At 37.7% G+C, this 24,842-nt stretch overlaps 1 protein-coding gene across 5 annotated transcripts in view; it reads left to right on the top strand.

Annotated features, from left to right (window-relative positions):
* The window catches only part of LRP1B (LDL receptor related protein 1B), a 1,166,776-nt gene that overhangs the window by 1,097,003 nt on the left and 44,931 nt on the right, over positions 1 to 24,842 (top strand). For 4 of the 5 annotated variants that reach the window (XM_072983887.2, XM_078376975.1, XM_078376977.1 and 1 more), the window contains exons 77-84: positions 4,467 to 4,708; positions 5,832 to 6,055; positions 8,016 to 8,122; positions 12,133 to 12,249; positions 13,295 to 13,468; positions 15,336 to 15,461; positions 18,632 to 18,796; positions 21,597 to 21,758. In XM_072983887.2, the coding sequence (XP_072839988.2) occupies positions 4,467 to 4,708; positions 5,832 to 6,055; positions 8,016 to 8,122; positions 12,133 to 12,249; positions 13,295 to 13,468; positions 15,336 to 15,461; positions 18,632 to 18,796; positions 21,597 to 21,758 (1,317 nt within the window). Of the gene's footprint in view, positions 1 to 4,466; positions 4,709 to 5,831; positions 6,056 to 8,015; positions 8,123 to 12,132; positions 12,250 to 13,294; positions 13,469 to 15,335; positions 15,462 to 18,631; positions 18,797 to 21,596; positions 21,759 to 24,842 lie in introns of those variants that run through there. The other variant, XM_078376979.1, reaches the window with a different exon arrangement.

Consider the following 24,842-nt stretch of genomic DNA (forward strand, 5'->3'; position numbering starts at 1 on the left):
AAAATGTAATAAAACAGAAGATAAAACAGAATCATTGACAAGACCTTAAAATCCAAAAGTGTAAAACCTTTAGGGAATCAGGAGAGCCAACTGAAAAGCATTTCATATCTATTGAAATCTGATACAAGAAAATACAAATCTGAACTAAATCATGACTTTGAAAAGGGGGTGGGGATTCACATTCCAGTAAGTTTACATTAGCAGGTGCATTAAACAATCCAGTTGATTAAATCCCCAGCATAATTATGTTAATTGTGAGGTGCTAAAGAATGGAGTGTAACAGAGAGGCCTGAAAAACTACCACTAGAAACCGGGCCTTTTTTGTGGTGGCCACAACATTACAAAACATGTTGCCCATAGCTACACGCTGGGCTCCCTCCCTCTTAACCTTAAGGAAATGCAAGATATCAGAGCTCCATCGGTGACTCTCTCGCAGTCCCATGTAATTGTATTTGCATTTAGTTTGCTTTTGCTTCTGGGTTTTTTGTTTTGTTTTATCTTGTTGTTTTTACAATTTGGGTGTCTTTTGTTTGTGGGTGGGTATGTGTGTTATTTGTTGTTAATTACACAGAGTAGTGAAAGGAAAGTCCAATGCTGCAAAAAAAAAAAAAAAAAAAAAAAAACACTGCATAGGAACCTGGAATGTAAGATCTATGAACCTTGGGAAGCTGGATGTGGTCAAACAGGAGATGGCAAGAATAAACTTTGATATCCTAGGCATCAGTGAACTAAAATGGACAGGAATGGGCGAATTCAATTCAGATGAGTATCATATCTACTATTGTGGGCAAGAATCCCGCAGAAGGAATGGAGTAGCCCTCATAGTCAACAAAAGAGTGGGAAAAGCTGTAATGGGATATAATCTCAAAAATGATAGAATGATGTCAATACGAATCCAAGGCAGACCTTTCAACATCACAGTAATCCAAGTTCATGCTCCAGCCACCAATGCTGAGGAGACTGAAATTGACCAATTTTATGAAGATTTACAAAACCTTCTAGAAGTGACACCAAAGAAAGATGTGCTTGTCATTCTAGGGGATTGGAATGCTAAGGTAGGGAGTCAAGAGATAAAAGGAACAACAGGGAAGTTTGGCCTGAGAGTTCAAAATGAAGCAGGGCAAAGGCTAATAGAGTTTTGCCAAGAGAACAAGCTGGTCGTCACATACACTCACTTCCAGCAACACAAGAGGCGACTCTACACATGGAAATCACCAGATGGGCAATACCGAAATCAGATTGATTATATTCTCTGCAGCCAAATAGAAGCTCTATACCGTCAGCAAAAAAAAAAAAAAAAGAAAGAAAGAAAAAAAGAAAGAAAGAAAGAAAGACCTGGAGCTGATTGTGGCTCTGATCAACAGCTTCTCATAGCAAAATTCAAGCTTAAACTGAAGAAAGTAGGCAAAACCACTGGGCTACTCAGGTATAACCTAAACCACATCCCTTATGAATACACAGTGGAAGTGAAGAACAGATTTAAGGAACTAGAAATGCAAGGGAGATAGGGAACGTTACAGAAAGTTGAATGCTGATTTGGTGGACAGAGTGCCTGAAGAACTTTGGATAGAGGCTCCTTACATTGTACAGGAGGCAGCAACAAAACATTTCCCAAAGAAAAGGAAATGCAAGAAAGCAAAGTGGCTGTCCAACGAAGCCTTAGAAGTAGCAGAGAGGAGAAGGGAAACAAAATGCAAGGGAGATAGGGAAAGTTACAGAAAATTGAATGCAGACTTCCAAAGAATAGCAAGGAGAGACAAGGGGGCCTTCTTAAATGAACACTGCAAAGAAAAAGAGGAAAATAACAGAAAAGGAAAAACCAGAGATCTGTTCAGGAAAATTGGAGATATTAGAGGAACATTTTGTGCAAAGATGGACATAATAAAAGACAAAAATGGGAGGGACCTAACAGAAGCAGAAGACATCAAGAAGAGGTGGCAAGAATACACAGAGGAATTATACCAGGAAGATTTGGATATTCCGGACAACCCAGATAATGTGGTTCCTGACCTTGAGCCAGACATCCTGGAGAGTGAAGTCAAGTGGGCCTTAGAAAGCTTGGCTAACAACAAAGACTGCTCCAACTACCATACAATTGCACTTATTTCACACGCTAGCAAGGTTATGCCCAAAATCCTACAAGGTAGGCTTCAGCAGTATGTGGGCCCGTGAACTCCCAGAAGTACAAGCTGGATTCCGAAGGTGCAGAGGAACTAGAGCCCAAATTGCTTACATGCTTTGGATTATGGAGAAAGCCAGAGAATTCCAGAAAAAACATCTACTTCTGCTTCATTGGCTACGCAAAAGCCTTTGACTGTGTGGACCACAGCAAACTATGGCAAGTCCCTAAAGAAATGGGAGTGCTGACCACCTTATCTATCTCCGGGAAATCTATACAATAGTACCACAAATTACGAACTTGATCTGTATTGGAACAGTGTTCGTATGTCGAAAAGTTCGTAAGTCGAGACAAACTTTTCCATAGGAATGCATTGAAAACCATTTAATCCATACCTGCCTCACCACCTAATCTATCTCCTGAGAAACCTATATGTGGGACAGGAAGCAACAGTTGGAACTGGATATGGAACAACTGATTGGTTCAAAATTGGGAAAGGAGTACAACAAGGCTGTATATTGTCTCCCTGCTCATTCAACGTATATGCAGAATACATCATGCAGAAGGCTGGACTGGAGGAATCCCAAGCCAGAATTATGATTGCCGGAAGAAATATCAACAACCTCAGATATGCAGATGATACCACTCTGATGGCAGAAAGTGAGGAGGAATTAAAGAACCTTGTAATGAGGGTGAAAGAGGAGAGTGCAAAAAACGGTCTGAAGCTCAACATCAAAAAAACTAAGATCATGGCCACTGGTCCCATCACTTCCTGGGAAATAGAAGGGGAAGATATGGAGGCAGTGACAGATTTTACTTTCTTGGGCTCCATGATCACTGCAGATGGAGAGGCAGCACCCACGAAATTAAAAGACGCCTGCTTCTTGGGAGGAAAGCGATGACAAATCTTGACAGCATCCTAAAAAGCAGAGACATCACCTTGCCAACAAAAGTCCGCATAGTCAAAGCTATGTTTTTTCCTGTAGTGATGTACGGAAGTGAGAGCTGGACCATAAAGAAAGCTGACTGCCGAAGAATTGATGCTTTTGAATTGTGGTGCTGGAGGAGGCTCTTGAAAGTCCCCTGGACTGCAAGGAGAACAAACCTATCAATTCTAAAGGAAATCAACCCTGAGTGGTCACTGGAAGGGCAGATCCTGAAGCTGAGGCTCCAATACTTTGGCCATCTCATGAGAAGAGAAGACTCCCTGGAAAAGACCCTGATGTTGGGAAAGTGTGAAGGCAAGAGGAGAAGGGGATGACAGAGGATGAGATGGTTGGACAGCCTCATCGAAGCTACCGGAATGAATTTGACACAAGTCCGGGAAGCAGTGGAAGATAGGAGGGCCTGGCGTGCTCTGGTCCATGGGGTCACGAAGAGTCGGAAACGACTAAATGACTAAACAACAATAACAACACAAGTGGGATATAAATGTAATAAATGAGCAAAGGCTCACAATTTCATGTAAAAATACTGATACTGAGGGTTCAGAACTAGAAGGTGCTGTTTTGTACATGGAAGGCATCTTGCATTCATGGAAGGGCAGCTTGCGCCACACAATTAAATTGAAAGTTCATCTAAAGATAGTGGTCTGATTGTTTAACATCTTGCAGAAGCTTAGGGAATTTTATGTTATCTGTATTATATACCATAGCATGAACTCTTGTTCACATATTTATCAAAGAAATGCTAGAAGTTATTTTTCTTCTACTCTTAGTTCACTGAATACAAGAACAATTAGAACACTAACGGATTGGTACAATATTGAAATATCAATATAACTGCAATATTGCTTCAATTGTTCTTTAAATTCCATTTGTTAAAGGCTCATACGATTATATTATGTTCAAATGCAGAATATATTGACATCCTTTTGTTAACTATAAGGTGTTATCCAGAAAACTATTTCAAGAATTTTACTGTGAAACAAAGCTATGTGAACATCTAAAAAGAGAGCAAACGTTTATTAAGTTACCTTTCTGATTATACAGTACTGTCAGACTTTATGAATCCAGTGTTGACAATAGTCCAAAGCTTAATCCATATTTTTTCTGCAACTGTTTTTATGTGATGTATTAGTTAAACAAAATTGTTATAAAATTTAAATGCGCCTGGAGGCCATCTGTTTATAGATTTAACTCCACGTAAGTGTGGAGTTAGCTTTTCTCAGTCCCATTGACTTCAGTGGGACTTATAGGTATCAAAACATAAGAGGGATGCAGGTTGTGAATAGCTTTACATAAATAAAGTGTCCAAATAAGTATGAACAATTAGCATACATAAAGTACATTATTTCTTAGTAGTTGAAATTTACTTTATTTTTGTATTTCATTGCAATAATCTCCAGGCTCTGAAGATCAAGTTCTCTACATTGCTAATGACACTGATATCCTGGGTTTTGTATATCCATTCAACTACAGTGATGTTCATCAACAGATTACACATATTGAACATAATTCAAGAATTACGGGAATGGATCTATATTATCAAGGGGAAATTATTATTTGGAGTACTCAGTTTAATCCAGGAGGCATTTTCTATAAAAAGATCCATGAGGGAGAAAGGAGACCAAAAAATAGTGGTGTGATAGTAAGTAAACTGTGCTGCTTTTTCTTATTCTTATTTTGCAACAGTTTCTGGAGAGGAGTTGATTTACTTTTCTATGTTGTAGGACATAATGTTAAAATATAGTAAATTATAAATAGTTTAGTTATAATAGCTACGAATGTCAAAGTATTTGTCCTTTTTGTTTACCTGTAATTCACAATATTTCAAGTTAGCAATAATAGGAGGATTTCCCCCCCCCCTCCTTGGGAGTTTTCTGATGATAAAATGATAAAAGATTGCCTCATTTTCAGTGATCCTCCTCTGAGATTCTTTGTACCTTTGAATTTAGACAAGCAGTGAACAGAGAGGAAAACTTCCCAGGTGTAGCAATGCACATGTGAAACCCAACCCCACCAGGAAATGTACCTCAGGAAACATAGTTATTTTATGCCTTTCCAATGCTTCATAGGCATTTGTATTTGTCTCAGCCAAAACTGGGGAATTTTAGGCCCATGCTTACTGTATCACCTTGCAACTGCACTGATCTTTTAAGGCAAGAATACTTGTAAATGTCTTGTATGGACGTTATCTTGCATTGAAGGCAATAAATCATTATTTTTAAAATTAGCTCATTATAGACAGAATATAATATTAATATTCACAAGTGAATGCATATTCACATAAAATAGAGAGCACATTATAGAGGAAAATGTAGGACAAAAACAAACTTAATGAATGCTAGTCCTGTAGTGAGGCGCCATTGCAAAACCTGAGCAGCTCAATAGTCACATGGGAATGAAATGCTAGTTATTTAGAACACTGTGCATGGAGATTGTGATAATCCAGGAAAAGATCAGGGTCTAACAAACAGCTTACCTATTATCCTTAATTTCCCTGTGGCTTCTTTCTTGGAATTATATGGACTTTGCGAACAAGATAGGGTTTTTTTAATGGTGGATGTTAAACCTCTGAAGGTTTTTGCTGGAAATGATATTTTTCATAGGAACCTTTTTTGTTGTTCTTACAGACTTAAAATGTATATATTGTAAATCCTGCATTTAAGATACCCTTTAAACACAGGTTTGAAATATAAATAAATTAACAGACAAAACTGGTCAAAGAAGTGTGTAAGATTCTAAATTTAAAATCTGGTTACTCTTCCTAGTGTCCTGAATTCAAAAGACCTAGAGACATTGCAGTTGATTGGATAGCTGGAAACATATATTGGACTGATCACTCAAGAATGCATTGGTTTAGTTACTATACAACTCACTGGACAAGCTTAAGGTATTCCATCAATGTAGGACAGATAAATGGACCAAACTGCACAAGGCTTCTTACAAACATGGCTGGAGAACCATATGCAATTGCTGTAAATCCTCCCAAAGGGTATGTTATTTGAAGACATTTTAAGACATTTTACCACATCACAGTTTATCATTCCATTGTGTGTTTCTGTAAGCTGGTATATTTTGTCATTAGTTTCAAGACATTTATGTGATTTGTGTATTTATTTAGTTGTGTTTTTATTGTGGTTTAAAGTGATTCAGAATAAGAAAATAAGTCTCATGGTATGTATTTGTGAGCATGATTTTATATACAGAAAGAGAGAGGCAAATACATATAGATTAACAGATCCAATAGACATATATATTACTAAGACATATTCTGTACAAAATACTTTATGTGACATGATGAGAGTTTTTTGATGCCAGGGGAGGACTGCAACACATGTTGGCAGTGTGTGTGTATGTGTATGTGTGTTTCCAGTTTTGCTCATGTTGGAATGCTAAATTAGAGGAGTTAGTATATGTTGGTATGAGATGAGTGGAATACTTGCTAAAGTCTTTGTGCTTATCAATTTCCACTGTCTGGATGTGACAGGATAGCTGGATGGGGAATTTTCAAGCCACAATATTTCCTGCCTCAGTTCAAGAATAGAACAAGGAGTGTTTTTTACCCAGAGACTTTTTGCAACTTATGCAAAATGCCCTTGGGGCTGTGCACATGAAATTTGTGTCCTTTCTTTGTAAGAAATGAAAGAGAGAGAACAACAGAGAAGCTGATGTTTAGAAAGATGCAGAGAGGTTATTTTTAGAGAATTGATGCAAATCATTAATTCCCAGATTCAGGTATTTAAAGGTCTAGCTGTGGGACAAATCAGCAGGTATCACAATTTTGCAAAAATAGACTATGATGCAATTGGCAGAAAGCCATCCTGTGTATAACGTGAGAAAATATCTCATATTAGCATTTTCCCATTGTTACATCCAAGGATGAGGTAGTAAGCATCCTGAAATTTGTAGAGTAAGACAAACAGTCAGATTCCCAATTTTAATGCAAACTTTTGAAATTCTTTCTTCTGGGACCTTAATATGTATCTAAATGGGAAAAGTTATACATTGATATTTGCATTTTTCTGAACATTGTAATGGATTATGTGAATCAGAATCTGTGCACAAAGTGTGTCTATAAGAACTAATGTAGATAGAGTTTCATTTGAAAAAGTTGCCTAACTGTTGACTAGATAGGCATTTTCAGCCAGTTTCTTGAAACCACTTATCTGGGCTGAATAAACTTCAGCCATGGCTGACCCAAATGCTAACAGGAATGCAAATCCTGACTTGCCTCCTCTTCACTGGCATAGATTTTTTATTTATTTATTTATTTATTTAATATCCCACCTATCTAGTCGGTTAAGACCACTCTAGGCGGCTTACAGCAAAAAATTGATTGATTGATTGATTGATTGATTGATTGATTGATTGATTGATTGATTGATTGATTGATTGATTGATTTGATTTGTATCCCACCCATCTGATACTGTATATACGACCACTCTAGGCAGCTAGATGAGGTTTTGCAAGAGTCCCATCCTTTCTGAAGAGAGTGATGGTATGGGGACAGCCAAGCAAACTCCTGGGAGGGTAAGGTGGACCCTGTGTTACCCAGTTCTGCAATTTGTGCTATGGCAAACTGCTGCATTTTCAGGGTCAATCAAATGGCCGGATGCTCTAGGACAGTGGTCCCCAAGCTCAGGCCTCCAGATGTTCTTGGACTTCAACTCCCAGAAATCCTGGCCAGCAGAGGTGGTGGTGAAGGCTTCTGGGAGTTACAGCCCAAGAACATCTAGAGGCCCAAGGTTGGGGACCACTGCTTTAGAACATTTGCTGTATAGGATATGATTCTTATCCATTTGAATCTATTAATAATGATTTCAAAAGAAAAGATTTGCATCCTTAGCTGTTGCCCACAGAATGTAGCTAACATGCTGGCAAATCTCAGTAGAATCCCACTTGCATTTCATACTATGTAAACAAAATATTATTTTATCTCTGGGATTTTTAGCATGATGTACTGGACAGTAATCGGAGATCACTCTCACATTGAAGAAGCAGCAATGGATGGTACTTTGCGGAGGATATTAGTACAAAAAAAATTACAGAGACCAACAGGTACATAAAGAAGTTTATTTTTCATTGTTTTCCCTAACAGAATTATTTTCCAGAGACCATAGGTTTTACTTTATTTTTACACATTGGTCACATAGGCCAGTATCAAATTATTGCCTCTGGATATTGTTGCTTCTAACGGAATAGGATATCTTTGCTCCCTCCTACAGTGCAGCAGTCCATTTTAAAAACCTCCACTTCAGGATTGGGAAAACCCTCTAGAGCAGATTTCTGAGGTTTTAGATGTCTTCAATAAGAGGGAAAGGTCCTGATTCTACTGGGTTCACAAGAACATCACTGCATGGGGGGGGGGGGAAGCCCATGGATATTACCTCTGTTGTTTTCATTATGTGCCTCAATTTATTTATAACTTATTGCAGCCATATGAATTAATGCCAAAAGGCACTGCCTATAGATGTATGCATTTATATTAAAACAATTGTATTTTTATTCTTAAAACCAAATTAGAATACATTTGTTTCTATTTCAGTGCAATTCATTACATTACAGCCAAGAATAATTAAATCATTTTGCAGTATATTCACAGTCTTGTGTAGGTACTGATTCTCTTTTTGATCCATTCTGTAAATTGTTGTGTGCTGTAACATGGTTTAGTCCCTTTTGTCCTTTTTTAACTGGGCTCTTTTTGTCCCAATCACCTATAAAAAATAAACTTCAGAATATGAGCATTTCCCCCTTTTATTGAAGTGTTCAATCAATGTTAAAGTTCTAGAATACATGTCGCCACTATATATTGCTAGAAGTATCTGTTTTTTATTTATGCTTATTACCTCAGTAGAAAGAATAAGAAAAAGCATTTCCTTCATTCTTATAAAATGATAAATTGTTGGAGCAGCAGGGAATTGAATCATTTTATGCTTCAAATGTTTTACGATCTGCAGCTCTTGACATCATTTGAATCTTCAAATTAATCATGTTACCTACTAACCCATGGCTTCCTAGATTTATCCATAATGCTGTTACCTATAGGTTAGTAAGGCACAATGCATTGTTATTTTCTCTCAGTTTGAATTAGTACAGTTTAAATACTTGGAGTAGGTAAATTAATGCAAATTGTACCCATTAAAATGTAGATTTCATCAAAATGCCATTTTTCAATAAAATGGGATCAGCAAATATTTCTACATATCTTGACAAAGATAAGACAATGAAATCTGGAAAATGAAGCAAAGCCTTATCCAATAGTGAGCTTACAATCAGACTATCCTAATAATTATAAAACGTACAGCAACTAAGGAAATTTCGGCATGTGACAGATGTGGAAATGTTCTTTTTCCATGGGAGTGATATTACTGAGTAGATCCTTGTTGTTGTTGAAAATTAATTTTTTTATGACTTTGGTTTATCAGACAAGGAAACAGACATAGAATAATGCAACAGATTATTTCCTTGTATCTAGAAGGACGTTAGGAGCATGGAATGTTCCTAACTCATAGTGTGATATGCCAATGAAAGAAAGGCACCTCCAACAATCTACTTGGGAGAAAGGGTAATTACAGTGTGAAGATGAGGTGCTGCAAGTGTTTGGCATGGTTACCACCATATATCTAAAATTCCTGTTTCTTCTGTTGCTGAACTTTTATCTCTTCTAATTTACTACGGTGGTATTAGGGCAGAAGGAGGAAAATTAGGAGTGCAAGAGCTACACATGGTCTTGGAAGGTATGACTGGGACCTGTAGCCAACCTTTGGGCTACTGACCACTTGGCATAATGGAATAAAGTCTCATCTGATGTTGGAGGGCTATTCAGATATGTCTGTTTGAATATACAGTATATGAATATTGTATATATGAATATATGAATTAAAATAGTGGGGACACAGAGCACCCTCCTTTTCTATTATTTTTCTTCCATGAGCAATTTGTATGTCGCTGCCACCAGTTGATTACATCAGCATTATGTATTATTAATAATAGAGGTCCAGGCAATGTGTCATTTTAAATAGAACCAAATAGAATTTTATTAATACAGGTGATGAAGGTACAATCAATGTCTTCAACTCTTAACTGAACATCCCACTTCATCCACCCTTAACCACCAACTCTCTCTTTATCCATCCCAAACTTCCAAACTACAATCTCCCCAACTCTCAAACTCTCAAAACTCCAATCTATGCTCCTCCTCCTGCAGAGAATCTTATATCTTGTGACTCCACCCCTCCAGCACTCTCATTGGTCCATGCAGATGGCACATTAATATTCATGACCTGGGCAGACACCATACATATGTTAGATCAGCATTAATAATAATGGTTTCTATGCATGTATTTGAGAGCCTTTTCATGGAATTTTCTTGGCAAATGTTTTTACAAGCCAGCTTGCCAGGTCTTTCCTTAACCTTCCCCATTTATCCGGGCTTGCAACCTGCATGTACACTTGAATAAACAAGTGCACACAGCTGGGTTACAGTTTATTTATTTGATACAATCCTCCTCTCAGAAACTCAAGAAGGTCTAAAGTACCAGATCATGAAACTCAAAAAATAAAGTGAGATATTTGGCCTCTTTTTGAATATTAAAAAGACCAAATTCATGAAAACTGCAAAGAATCAAAACATCAAAATTGGTGGAGAGAAGGTTGAATGTGTGGAAGAATTCATCTTTTTAGGTTCACTAGTCAATCAAAATGGTGATTGTAGGCAAGAAATAAAATGTCAAATCATGCAAGGCCGCACAGCAATGATGAGTATGAATCAAATATGGAAAAGTAAGGATGTCAGCTTGATGACCAAGTGCAGATTAGTTTGCAGCATCGTTTTCCCCTTACTGTAACTACATATGTCTGTGAAAGTCGGACGATGAAGAAGATGGACAGAAGGAAAATTGATTCTTTTGGGCTATGGTGTTGGAGGAGGCTATTAATTAATAAAGAAGTGCTGAAGTGCATAAAACCAGACATTTCACTGGAAGGCAAAATAAGAAAACTTAGACTTATTTTGGCCACATCATGCAATCAGCGTTATTGGAGAAAGACATTGTGCTCGGAATGTTCAGTGGTAAAAGAAGATGAGGACTCCAAAGAATGTATTGGTTGGATGTAATCAAAGCAGACACTGGCCAAAATATAAAGCAGCTGAAAGAAGCTGTACAACATCAGAAATCATGGAGAGAGATGGCTGGTGGGTCAGATATGACTGAATCGGTAATTTGACACATGTATTGGTGTAAGGTGATACCCTCCAGATGTTGTTGGACTGCAGTTCTCAGTATTCTTCACCAATAATTACACTAGCTATGTCTCATCGGCATTACAGTCTATCAACACTCTACTTACACTTTTTAAAGATAATTTTTTGCTAAATAAGTAGTGCAGAACATTTTCCAAGACCATTTTGTAAACAGTAGCTGAAATGGAGCAGTAAGTCACAAGTAGAGTAAGCCAATTGGATCAATGGAACATGTGTAGGCTTTGACTCACCAAATCTCCACTGATTCGATGGGCGCACTGTAATGGCAGCTTGCCACTGGACTTAACAGCCACAAGCTATTAAGCAAACAGCAGCAAGTTACATAGGAGACACAATCTAATTTCTACAATTTTCATAAATTTAATCTTATGGTCACAATCCTATTTAAAAATATATACTGGACAGTGATTCTGTAATAGTTATGAAACCAATATTGCAAATTAGGACATGAGAACTGATTGTGCAAAAGGAGAATGTAACAAGATTTTGCATATTTATTAAATGACATTAGATTCTCACAATGTCTATTCAGTTACTTACAGCCTGTTCTGGCTTTCTGATATGTTGTAATAGGATTGTAATTTATTCTATAAATTTATAAATAATGTAATGCTAGATATTAATATATAGGAAGGTTTTCATTCAGTGAAAATATTAAAAGCTGGTAGACACAAATCCAGATTCAACAGTCTTGCAAGCAGGTTTTAAAACTACTTTTACCGATTGTTTTATGCGACTATGAAAAAACGTGCTCTTTTTTTCTATATTTTTACATAATAATTTTAAAATGTTTTCTATTTTACAGGTCTTGTAGTTGATCACTTTAGTCAGCGCTTGTTCTGGGCAGATTTTGAATTGTCTGTAATTGGCAGTGTTCTCTTTGATGGCTCTGACTTGGTCATATGTGTGAGCAGTAAACAAGGTATGCACATTTTTAAAGTTAATGGCATTGCAGACTGCCCTGTAGTTGAACACAGCACTTATTTGGTTTTGTAAAACAAATTAACATCTTGAGAGGGATTTATTGTACTAATGGCAGCAAAAGTTAGAGCTCTATGAATTGTTCTTCAGATAGCAGCCTGACTCCCTGTATAAGCTACAAGAGACAGTGATGCTCCATTTTATGGATAACTGCAGCATTTGATCTTCTGCTTGAAAAACAGGTCTTCTCCTACCCCAATTAAAATGTAAATAAATATAGATGAACACCAAAAAAGATGAAGAGGCTACAGAGGATTCTGTTTTACTTCCTGGTTGTGAATAGGATGTGACTAGCTACATGAGTGACTTTCACATGGATTGTTATGCATTACTGCTCTAACTGGGTCTTTATTACTACCTGTGTTTACCAACTCTCAGAGTCAGATTTGTTTGTTCCTTTTAAATATTGGCATATTTATTGTTTTAGTTTTAGTATTTTCTTTTAATGGTGTAAGCTGCCTCTTTATACTCATTGTTCTTAGCTTTAAATATTGTATTTTAGTGATGTAAACCATTGTTGTATACTCGTTATTTTCAGCTTCAAATATTGTGTTTCAGTGATGTAAGCCTCCTTGTGTCCTTTTTAAGGAGAAAGGTGGGATAAAAATATTCTAAATAAATGCCTTCTGTAGTACCTTACTCCTGTGAGTTTTTAAAATGATGATTAGTACGTACTTTATTTTTCACTTTATTTTTCCACTGTCATTCAACCATACACTGGTATTGGACTCCTGCTGTAATTTTCCACAAGCCATTGGAAGACTGCAGAAATGGGTGGAAAGGATGTCACTCACCAAAGAGATAAATTACATTCCATATTTGATTTTTTGATGGTTTTAAAAGTTCCTTTGCTTGTTTACTTTAGCTGCTGCTTGTAAACTAAAGCTATATCTCCCAATATACCACATATCTTTTATTTGCTGATACTGAAGTGTAACATGGTAGTCATCTAAACTGATATGTACACTTTTTTTTATCCATTCAAGGGTTACTCCATCCTCATAGAATTGACATTTTTGAGAATTATATATATGGGGCAGGACCTAAAAATGGTGCATTTAGAGTGCCAAAATTTGGGCAAGGTTCTGTAGAATATCTGAATTTGGATATTGATAAGACAAAAAGTACTTTGATCTCTCATCGCTACAAACAGACTTACTGTGAGTATTTATATATATATTTATACTTCCAAAAAATTATCATAAAATATTTTTAAATTTGAGATCCCGTTTACAAAATAAATATTTGAATAACTGGTTTTGTCCCTTCCTACATACAGGCAGAGGTTATTGTATTTAATATTAATGAGCTATTTATTGAACGTGCAGATGAATATTTCAGTGGATTTAATAATCAGGCAGGGGACAAGAGAAGGAAAAGCCTCCATTTTGTCCTTCAGGGACTGCTGCACATGGATGAAGGTGAAGGTCCATGAAGGAAGATGCGCATTGAGGATAACAATATTGGAGGGTCCTTCCCTTTCAATAAAAAAAGGGGGGGGAAGTATTTCATGAAAAACCAAAACTGTACTGTCCAGTTGCAATGACAGGACAGCTGCTTTCTTTCCAGTTACTATGATCCAAATGCAGTTTATTTACAGTTACCCTGGTGAAGCATGAATGCTTAGCAAAGAATTATCTACAGTTCTACAATTGCCAATTAATTCCCTTTGTTATCTCGTCATGGTCATGTTTCAGGGCTCTTCCTGATATTTGTGCTACCTTGTTCTAGCTTCCTTTGTTCTGCTTTGTCCTACAACCTGTCTCTTTATCCTAGGTTTACAGGGATTTGTGTCCACCAGGTAATTCCTCACTCCCATGCTGTGACCATGAAAACAAAACACTTTCAGGAAACACAAGTGGTTTACCTTTCCTTTCTTCTGGCAGGTGTTCTGGGATAGTTCAGTTTACTCGAGGCTACACAGGCTGCCTGTTTTCTTGGGATGCACAGTAGGAAATTGAACTATCAACCTCTGGCTCCACAGCCAGATACCCAATTCACCGAACTATCTACCCAGCCTATTTTTAAATACATGTTTAAAAATATATATCTCGGTCTGAAATTTATGGGAAAATATAAGCATGTAATAAAAATTAAAAATTTCCAAGTGCCAGAAATACCATTAACAGTTACAGTACAATCCTAATGCCAGTGCCACCCCAATCACAATTAAGGGAATCATCAAGATACTGCGGGGATGTCCTCTCACCAGGCCTTCTGGAAAGTTCCATACATGGAAATGTACCATTTGCTTTAGGAAGCCTGTGAAGCAACCTGTGGTAAAAGCACGATTTCCTTCTCTGGCTTCATTTAGGATTGCTCTGTTCACTCTGTGCTGAACACCTCCTGTAAGAATCAATGCATTTTGGAATGTCCTGACTTTGAGTAGAGAAAGTTTAAGTAGGAAAAAAGTTGCATAATTTTTAAAATAAAAATTAATCTTGATTAGATTGTACCACCAATTAACATTTTGAATAATAAAACAGAAGCTTACTGTAGGAAATGGAAGTCTTATTCCTGGGATTAAATGCACTGGCTGGAATCCTGTCGAAATATCTGTGAACTACCCTTTTGCCCATTGTACCCTGAAAAAAAAAAAGACAAATGTTGTGTGCATGGATATTTCAAGAGGATGCTGACCACTACTTATTAAATCAACATTATATTATAGTCCACTGATCCCTGGGACAATATCCAGCAAGTATATATTAGAAAGTTGCTTCCAAGGTTGGAGACAAAACTCCAATGTCAGAGAAAGATAAAGACCCATGCGATCACCTTTATGATTTTGGTGATTCAGTGTCCAAAGAGGAAGCAAGGAGATTCGTGTGCATGACTAGTATGAGCAGAGCAGCGGAGGGTTAAGATCTATAGAATCCAAAGCCCTTTCAACATTTCACCACACTCCAGCATGGAGGATCTTATTTTTCTCCAGCATGGAGGATCTTATTTTTCTCTGTCTACCCATTTATTTTGGAAACAATCCCTTTAATCCTTCTCTGATATTTTCTGTCTCTTTCCAAACAGCGCTCAATCCTTGCCTGGAGTTTACTTGTGAGTTCCTATGTTTACTCAACCCTTCAGGTGCAGCTTGTGTTTGTCCAGAAGGAAAATCACTGTTCAATGGAACATGCAGTGATTTGAATGTTTCAGGTGTGTATTAACAATTTAGATAGGAAAGAAAGCAAAAACAACTGTATGAATTTATGCCTGCCCGTTAGTTTGTCTGTTTACTTGTTGACAAATCATCAGCTAGAAAACCTTGCAAAGAACTGTGTTAATACCCTTTAAGAGATCTTCGGGTAGGGTGGGCGGCATATAAGTTAAATAAATAAATAAATAAGTAGGTGCAAGCCACTGTTTAAAAAAAATGTAAAAAGAACAATTTCAGGGGAGGCAAGGTGGAAACTAACTTAAATGAATTCATAGAATGTTCTTGATCTTTGAACTAGACTCTTCTAAACTCTTAAGTCTGCCTGAAGGTTGCATGCTGCAGAGGCCTTTCTTTTTCAATCTTCATGCTTTGGAATGGTTGAGAAAAAAAATCCCTTTTTATGGGCTTGGATTCTATCACTAGGCTGGATAACTATTTGGAAGCAAGTGGTCAAATCCCCTCCTCCATTCCCCAGGAAATGCCACAAGGCAATTTTTCTGGAAGCTACTGGCTGAATCCTACCTTTTGGTGTCATCTAACTCCAAGAAGAGAGGGACATGGTGGCGCTGCGGATAAACCGCAGAAGCCTCTGTGCTTCAAGGTTGGAAGATCAGCAGTTGTAAGATCGAATCCACACAACGGAGTAAGCTCCCGTCGCTTGTCCCAGCTCTTGCCAACCTAGCAGTTCGAAAGTATGTAAAATGTGAATAGATAAATAGGTACCACCTCGGTGGGAAGGTAACAGTGTTCCGTGTCTAGTCACGCTGGCCACATCACCACGGAAACTGTCTACGGACAAACGCTGGCTCTACGGCTTGAAAATGGGGATGAGCACCACCCTCTAGAGTCAGACATGACTGGGCTAAATGTCAAATGTTACCTTTTTGGTTGTTGTTTAGTCGTTAAGTCGTGTCCGACTCTTCGTGACCCCATGGACCAGAGCACGCCAGGCCCTCCTGTCTTCCACTGCCTCCCAGAGTTGGGTCAAATAAATGTTGGTAGCTTTGATGACACTGTCCACTCATCTCGTCCTCTGTCGTCCCCTTCTCCTCTTGCCTTTACAGTTTCCCAATTTCAGGGTCTTTTCCAGGGAGTCTTCTCTTCTCATGAGATGGCCAAAGTATTGGAGCATCAGCTTCAGGATCTGTCCTTCCAGTGAGCACTCAGGGTTGATTTCCTCCAGAACTGATAGGTTTGTTCTCCTGGCAGTCCAGGGGATTCTCAAACCTTTACCTAACTCGAGAAGTACTGCCTGGCTGTGAAGACAGCTTCAGGGACTATATATCATCCCAGTTGAGTGCACCACATTAGAAGACTCTCCACTTTTATCTCTTAAAATTGACTGGAGAAACCAGTGGTAATTCCCCAACTGATAGTATCATGAACTCTACAAGTAATCTCAGCAGTAGAAATCATCAAAAATTCTCGACTCCAGGTGGAAAAGAGGCAGGCGCTTGTTGGGAAGTTCCTTATACTGGAAAGTGAGCCTCACTGGGCCATATTAGGCCTGCAGGCTGAAGGTTCCCTGTCTCTGTTATACAGGCTTATTTCCATGTGCAGTATAATTTCCATATTTGAGGCTGAGATAAGTTCTGTTTGTCCCAGGACATTCATTTCAATCTTAATATCACATGTGGTGGACCTGCTTGCCTGTTATTCCTTTTTGGATAACTGTATTCAAGAAAATGGGAAACAATATAACCAAGCAGTTTATACCTTTGTTATGCATTCTCTCAATGTTTATTGATAAGAATAGTTGCATTAAGAATAAGGACTTGATTATCTTTATGTATTTGGTTGCAAGATTAGAGATAGCATTGCAGTGGAAAACTGGTAGGAACCTCTGGGTAATTGGAAAGCAAGTCTCTGGAATTTGGCTGTAGTGGAAAAGCTATCATAGGAATCTCGGTAGTCATGATACATTCTTTGTTGCACGGTTTTCTTTTATTAATTATTTAAATAACAAGAATGTTTTACATTCTCCTGCAGCCCATGCCATATTGTGGAACAATACTCATGACAGTATATTTGAGGCTATGCCTTTTACAACAGCCTCTTGTGACTGATTTATACATGAGATTTTTAAATTTTGTATGCATTTTGTAACACATTGTTTAGTTAAAAAACATTTTAAAGGTAGAAAAAAAATCTTGAAATCTTTTTCATCAATATGAGAAATATATCCACTACATATATTACTCATCTCAAAAAAAATGTAGATAGTAAGCAAGGACCTAAAAATCTTTCCTGTTGATTTCAGCTAAGCTTACAAATAATATACAGCATTATATATTTTAAACATTATGTGAAGAAGCAATTGTGTGGTTTTTCTAAGACTTCCTGTATCACTAGCATCCATGTTCATCCATCTCTTTCAAGTGCTGCACTAGCTGATGAGGGCATCAAGATCCCCTGTCAAAAAGCTGACTTGCTTTCTTACTTATTTCCTATTTATTTAAAATATTTTTACCCTACCTTTCTTCTTAAAAGGACACATGGCAACTTACAACAATCAAAAGACAATATCTGAAAACTAAAAACAGTGAATATGCAAATATTTAAAAAGAATTATACAAGTATTGTATTAAAAATGACCAATAAAGTCAGTACTAAAACACATTTAAAAACACTGATCTATACTAAAAACATTTAAAAACATTTCCTGCACATGGTACATAATTGTTTCTCAAATGATTGAAGCATGGCAAATATTCCCACAATTTTTGTGAAATGTTGCAGTTGTATTTGCACAGCCATGGTAATAAGCCATTGTCATAGATTTGTAATACTTGTAAAGCAATCTATTCCAATAGTTAAGAGAGATATTCATTGAAAAATAAAAAATAAAGCCACTCCTCAACATGTGCTATGCTGCTGTATTATCCTGGTCCAAAAAAGTATGCAGATCAGTGGAACTAGATGAACAAATGTCTCTGGCTAAGAGAAAACAAGGCCACGAGTAGTAAATGAAGTAAACTGAATCTGTTATTCCTTATGGATCATATGCAGCGGAGCGGAGCAATGGGCATTCAACTTTTCCTATATTCGCAGTACCTTACATTTGAGTACAGTATCTTACAAATGGGATATTTTATTCGTTCATTTTGATTCCATGCCTGGATTTTGCAGTTATTGGAGTTTTATCTGTATTCTTATGCCTTAAGTACAGATGACACATGTAAGCTGACTTGTGAAAATGGAGGAAGATGCATTATAAATGAAAAAGGTGATCCGAGATGTTACTGTTGGCCAAGCTATTCAGGTGAAAGATGTGAAATAAATCACTGTAACAATTACTGCCAGAATGGAGGAACCTGTGTAGCTTCTCTTCTTGGTAAGTATTTGAAGCATTCTGCAGCAAAAAGTTAACATACCAATTCTTCTATCTGCAATTACAAAAGCTTCGCGTTCATTTATAAGGTGTACATGTGTGGGAAGGGTTGAGCTTGGGAAGAAGAATGCAGTCCAGGCCATGATTTCTCCTTCTGACATATATATGGTTGCCAGAGAGGATAGGAATGTCTGTCTACAAATGATATTACATTTCAGATTTGCGCATCTGTCACATGACTCAGAATACTTGTTCCTCTACTATTGCTACTATTGGTATAGGATGATACTGTTGGTAGTAGATAAAGAGTTAAGAGAATTGCAAGCAATTGTTCATTATGCCTGGGTATTAATATATATTAACCCGTCCATATAATATCTTGATGGGCATTGTAGGTTTTAGGTCCTCATTATATGAACACAAATGTTAATTTGCTTAACAAATCCCACTGGCAGTTTATAAATTTATACATTATTGGTTTACTTACAGTAAAGCTTGTTGGCAAATTCCTTTGTGGACCTTCTGTAAGTAGAGCATGGGGTAGTTTTAATTAAAATTTATGGCTTTATGACAACTGTATAGAACCTTGATAACTTTACAAAGAAAATGACATCAGTTAATTAAAAGCATACATCTGAGAACTATAATTAAAACTTCAGTTTTAATACTGTTTGTAGGCAAATGAAACTAATAAGAACATTTTTAAGTGACAAGCAACAGCAAGTGTACAAATTAAACATACTAGGTTTAGCACAGTATGCTCAAAATATAATACCGTAAAATGCATGTCTTGAATTTATTATTGTTTTTTTTATCCAAACAGATTAAGATTAAAAAATACATTTTTCCCACAGCAAATTTCAGAAGCTGGTAATTCTTAAACATCTAGGGTTGCAGGTGCTCCAAATCCAGATTGGTATTCCTATGAATGTTTTGATTCATTCTCGCTTCTATAATTTGTTGTTACATGACTACGTTTTGACATTTCCCTTGTAAATGTTCAAGAGGGACGTGGTGGCGCTGCGGGCTAAACCGCAGAAGCCTGTGCTGCAAGATCAAAAGACCAAGCAGTCGTAAGATCGAATCCACGCAACGGAGTGAGCTCCTGTCGCTTGTCCCAGCTCCCACCAACCTAGTGGTTCGAAAGCATGTAAATGCAAGTAGATCAATAGGGACCACCTCGGTGGGAAGGTAACAGCATTCCGTGTCTAAGTCGCACTGGCCATGTGACCACGGAAGATTGTCTTCAGACAAACACTGGCTCTATGGCTTGGAAACAGGGATGAGCACCACCCCCTAGAGTTGAACACGACTGGACAAAAATTGTCAAGGGGAACCTTTACCTTTACCTTTTAAATGTTCACATGTTATAGATATTACTGACATATAATATAGTATCTACTAAACAAAAAGCTCACCTCTTTTAGCTGCATTAAAATTTAAGACAGAGGACTGGCAGATATCATTATAATGAAGGAAGTGATGTTTTTCAGCACTTCATTTCATTTATTATTTAATTAAGCAGTATTACAGAATTAGCAGTGAAGTAGGGTAAAATAATACAGGCATCAGAATTTTCTTGTTCTTTCAAACTAGCATTTTTAACTAGAAATATTTCACATCATCCATTGTTTTAATTTGCTCTTCAAAGGTCTGCTGCAAGCTCCCCATAAGTAGGGACATTGTCTTGCTCTATCCCTGGGTTCCAGAATTCTCAGGTTAATTTCCTGGTATTTCCTAAGTAGAACCTGTGCATATAGCTCACTGATTATACATCTGATCTATGGTTCTGTGCATTCTGTTATTTATTTATTTTATTTTATTTTATTTCTATCCTGCCCATCTGGTCTGTTTAAATTGTTAAGCAATTTAAACTGTTTTCATTAATACTTTACTCTACATTAATTTCAGAAAGTTGGATTTTTACATTTTCTAACAAAGATGGGTCAAAATCAACGTTTCTTATTGTGCTATAGTCATTCTTTCTGCTAACGTTATGATACTTTTTTAAAAAAAAGAATAAAGTAAGTGTAACAGCCTCCTCATGAGTCACAAAGGGGCTATTATGTCACACTCACTCTTAATTCACACTGCCACCAACCATTCCCTCAAATAATACTTCAGGCCAATGTGTGATTTCAAAATAAAAGAACTTGTGTTTATTGTGTACAACAAAAGGAATGGTAAATCACTTGAATAAAAATAATAAGGCAATCACTGTAATAAAGTAACACTCACACACACTCTCTCACAAACCCTCACTAGATAGCACAGTTCTTACTTCACAATATCTTCAAGCCCTAACCTTCCTAGCATAACCCTATCTGGTCCCTAACCAGCCCTATTAACCAGCCCTATTAACCAGCCCTATTAACCAGCCCTATTAACCAGCCCTATTAACCAGCCCTATTAACCAGCCCTATTAACCAGCCCTATTAACCAGCCCTATTAACCAGCCCTATTAACCAGCCCTATCTCATCCCTATCTAAAGCACTCACACCATTCACTCCCCTTATATACACTAGCTCCACCCCTTAAGTCCCACCTTCCATCACGCTATTGGCAGATGACATACAGCTTCAGCAGTGACGGACAGGTGATGTCAACGTTACTGTAACAGTAAGTATATATGAATACTTTGTATGGATGTATGGCATAAAATGCTGATCGTTTTACAGCTAATAAATAGCAATTAAATAAACTGTTGGAAAGTTATTTCTTTAATATATATGAACTGTTTTTTACAACCTATGAAAGCTGTACATTTAATGTTAGTATTTTGTTGTTGTTTTTTCCTTACAGGAAGACCTACATGCAGCTGTACTCTGGGTTTCACAGGTCCAAACTGCAATAAAACGGTTTGTGATACTTTTTGTCAAAATGGAGGAACCTGCACTGTCACTGCTGGAAATCAGCCCCGTTGTCATTGCCAGCCTGAATATACAGGTGACAGATGCCAATACTGTAAGTAGAATAAACATCAGAAAGCACATTAAAACACTTAAAACGCAGAGCGATGGGCTTGTATACTGGGGAAATGTCTAAACACATGGCATGCGATGAAACATTACACCAAACCCCCACATCCTGCCTGCAACCAGCTTTAAGCACACCTTAATATTTTTGCCTGGCTGGCTTTGCCATGTATATTTGAGACACTTAACAATTTTTCTGTACTACTCAGAAGTTACTGATGTGTGCCTAAAGAAGTGGGTATTTTTATTCCATGAAAGATTACATAAGTTGTTTCATTTTCATTAGTTTAATAAAAGTATCATATTCCTCCACAATATTGTATTGTATAATGACTACATAGCTTCCTTGGGATTTTTTAAAAATACATTCCAATAAGTAGATAGCATCCTGCATTATTACTTTATGATGTAAGCCACTGGTTCTTAACCTTGGATTACTCAGGAGTTTTGGACTGCAACTCCCAGAAGCCTTCATCAACAACTGTGCTGACTGGGGTTTCTGGGAGTTGCAGTTCAAAAGCATCTGAGTAACAAAGCTTAAGAACCACTGATCTAAGCCAGTGGTTCTTAACCTTGGGTCACTCAGGTCCTTTTGAACTGCAGTTCCCAGAAACCCCAGCCAGCACAGCTGGTGGTGAAGGCTTCTGGGAGTTGCAGTCCAAAAACACCTGAGTAACCCAAGGTTAAGAACCACTGATCTAAGCTCATGATGAAGAGAAGGACAAAACTAAGGTGCAGAGAAGAGTTTTTTTAAGGGTATTCTTTGATAGAGCGAAGATAATACTCAGAACAGAACTTGATGGAAAAGGAAAAATTACTATTAATAGCTGGGCAAATCCAGTGTTAACATATTCCTTTGGAATTACAGACTGGATGTCCAGTGATCTCGATGATTTAAATTTGTATTAACTGAGTCCTCTTGTCAAAAATACCAGTACCACCATCCAAAGATGTGCAGAGCACCTTAATTTGCCATGGAGTATGGGCAGGCTTGGGCTTCTTGACCTCAAGAATCACTTTATGGGTCAAATAGTGTCATTGTCGTTTAGTCGTTTAGTCGTGTCCAACTCTTCATGACCCCATGGACCAGAGCACGCCAGGCCCTCCTATCTTCCACTGCTTCCCGTAGTTGTGTCAAATTCATATTGGTTGCTTCGCAGACACTGTCCAACCATCTCATCCTCTGTCGTCCCCTTCTCCTCTTCCCTTCACACTTTCCTAACATCAAGGTCTTTTCCAGGGAGTCTTCTCTTCTCATGAGATGGCCAAAGTATTGGAGCCTCAGCTTCAGGATCTGTCCTTCTAGTGATCACTCAGGGTTGATTTCCTTCAAAATGGAGAGGCTTGCTCTCCTTGCAATCCAGGGGACTCTCAAGATCCTCCTCCAGCACCACAGTTCAAAAGCATCAATTGTTCAGCGGTCAGCTTTCTTTATGGTCCAGCTCTCACTTCCATATGTCACTACAGGAAAAACCATAGCTTTGACTATGCGGACTTTTGTGATGTCTCTGCTTTTTGAGATGCTGTCAAGATTTGTCATCGCTTTCCTCCCAAGAAGCAGGCGTCTTTTAATTTCGGAGCTGCTGTCTCCATCTGCAGTGATCATGGAGCCCAAGAAAGTAAAATCTGTCATTGCCTCCATATCTTCCCCTTCTGTTTCCCAGGAGGTGATGGGACCAGTGGCCATGATCTTAGTTTTTTTGATGTTGAGTTTCAGACCGTTTTTTGCATTCCCCTCTTTCACCCTCATTACAAGGTTCCTTAATTCCTCCTCACTTTCTGCCATCAGAGTGGTATCATCTGCATATCGGAGGTTGTTGATATTTCTTCCAGCAATCTTAATTCTGGTTTGGGATTCCTCCAGTCCAGCCTTTCGCATGATGTATTCTGCATATAAGTTAAATAAGCAGGAAGACAATATACAGCCTTGTCGTATTCCTTTCCTAATTTTGAACCAATCAGTTGTTCCATATCCAGTTCTAATTTGAGAACCATGTCGCCCTACCTATAATTTCTTAGGACGTGACTCCTAGCTTCAGGTTTGACCTTTTGGTCTACTCCTGTATATCAGCATTGCTGGGAAATAAAAACTGCAGTGTAATTATCATCATTCTCACCATCATCTTTGGTTTTCTCCCATGTACCGCCAATGTTGAAAAACAAAAATAATAATAATAGTATGCAATTAAGTCAGTTCTGACTCTATGAACCTTCTCAGGGTTTTGTAGGTAGAAAGTACCCAGAAGTGATTTACACTCTCTCCTTATAGTGGCACTTGGAGACTGTGCAGCTTGCCCAAGATCACACAGGCTGGCTTGTCTCCTGAGTGGCATCCTGGGCAATTGAACTTCTAACCCAGGTGCTCCACCTTAGTGAGCTATCCAGCAATTGTGGTTTCACCATATCTGTAACCAAAAATCTAGTAGAAAGCTATAGAAATATCATGTTTGTCCATTTTTTTTCCTCACATGAGCATGTGCAAAATTCATTGGTGGGGTGTTATTCTTCTTTTTTTTCCCTCCTGACTTATATGTTGTCTTCTCTTCTGTGAGTTTTAAGATGGGCTGCTGCAGTTTTAAGACAACCAAATAAAAATGGGGCAGAGTGGGGGAAACAAGGATGTTGCTGAGACAACTGTTATAAAAAAAGGATTTTTAAACAGTAAAATGCTCTCAGCTTTTTTTCCTATTTGGGTTGCTTGTTTAATTTGCTATACAAAAGAATGGAAATGGACCATTTATCTCTATGATCTGCACTGAAAAAGTTATAGGCTAAAACGTTGGCATCAACCAGGTTGTTCATATAATCAGCTGTCTGCTTATTATTTCCTTAAATGTCTTCATCACCCAGAATACTGTATTTTTCTGTTTATAAGATTTATAAGACGCGCCCCCCCTACTTTTCTAACCCCCAAATTAAGAAAACATAGCTTTGAGTATTCAGCCTCTGGGCTCAGAATCCTCAGACATTAGGGACCCCTGTTGCATCTAAGCTTACAGGCTCCACCCCCAATGTGGTGTGTTCTAGTTGGTTTGTACAGCTTCAGCTGATGTCATGACTGTAGGAAGCTAAT

The sequence above is a fragment of the Pogona vitticeps genome, chromosome 1, assembly GCF_051106095.1.
Source record: "Pogona vitticeps strain Pit_001003342236 chromosome 1, PviZW2.1, whole genome shotgun sequence".
Lineage (NCBI taxonomy): Eukaryota > Metazoa > Chordata > Lepidosauria > Squamata > Agamidae > Pogona > Pogona vitticeps.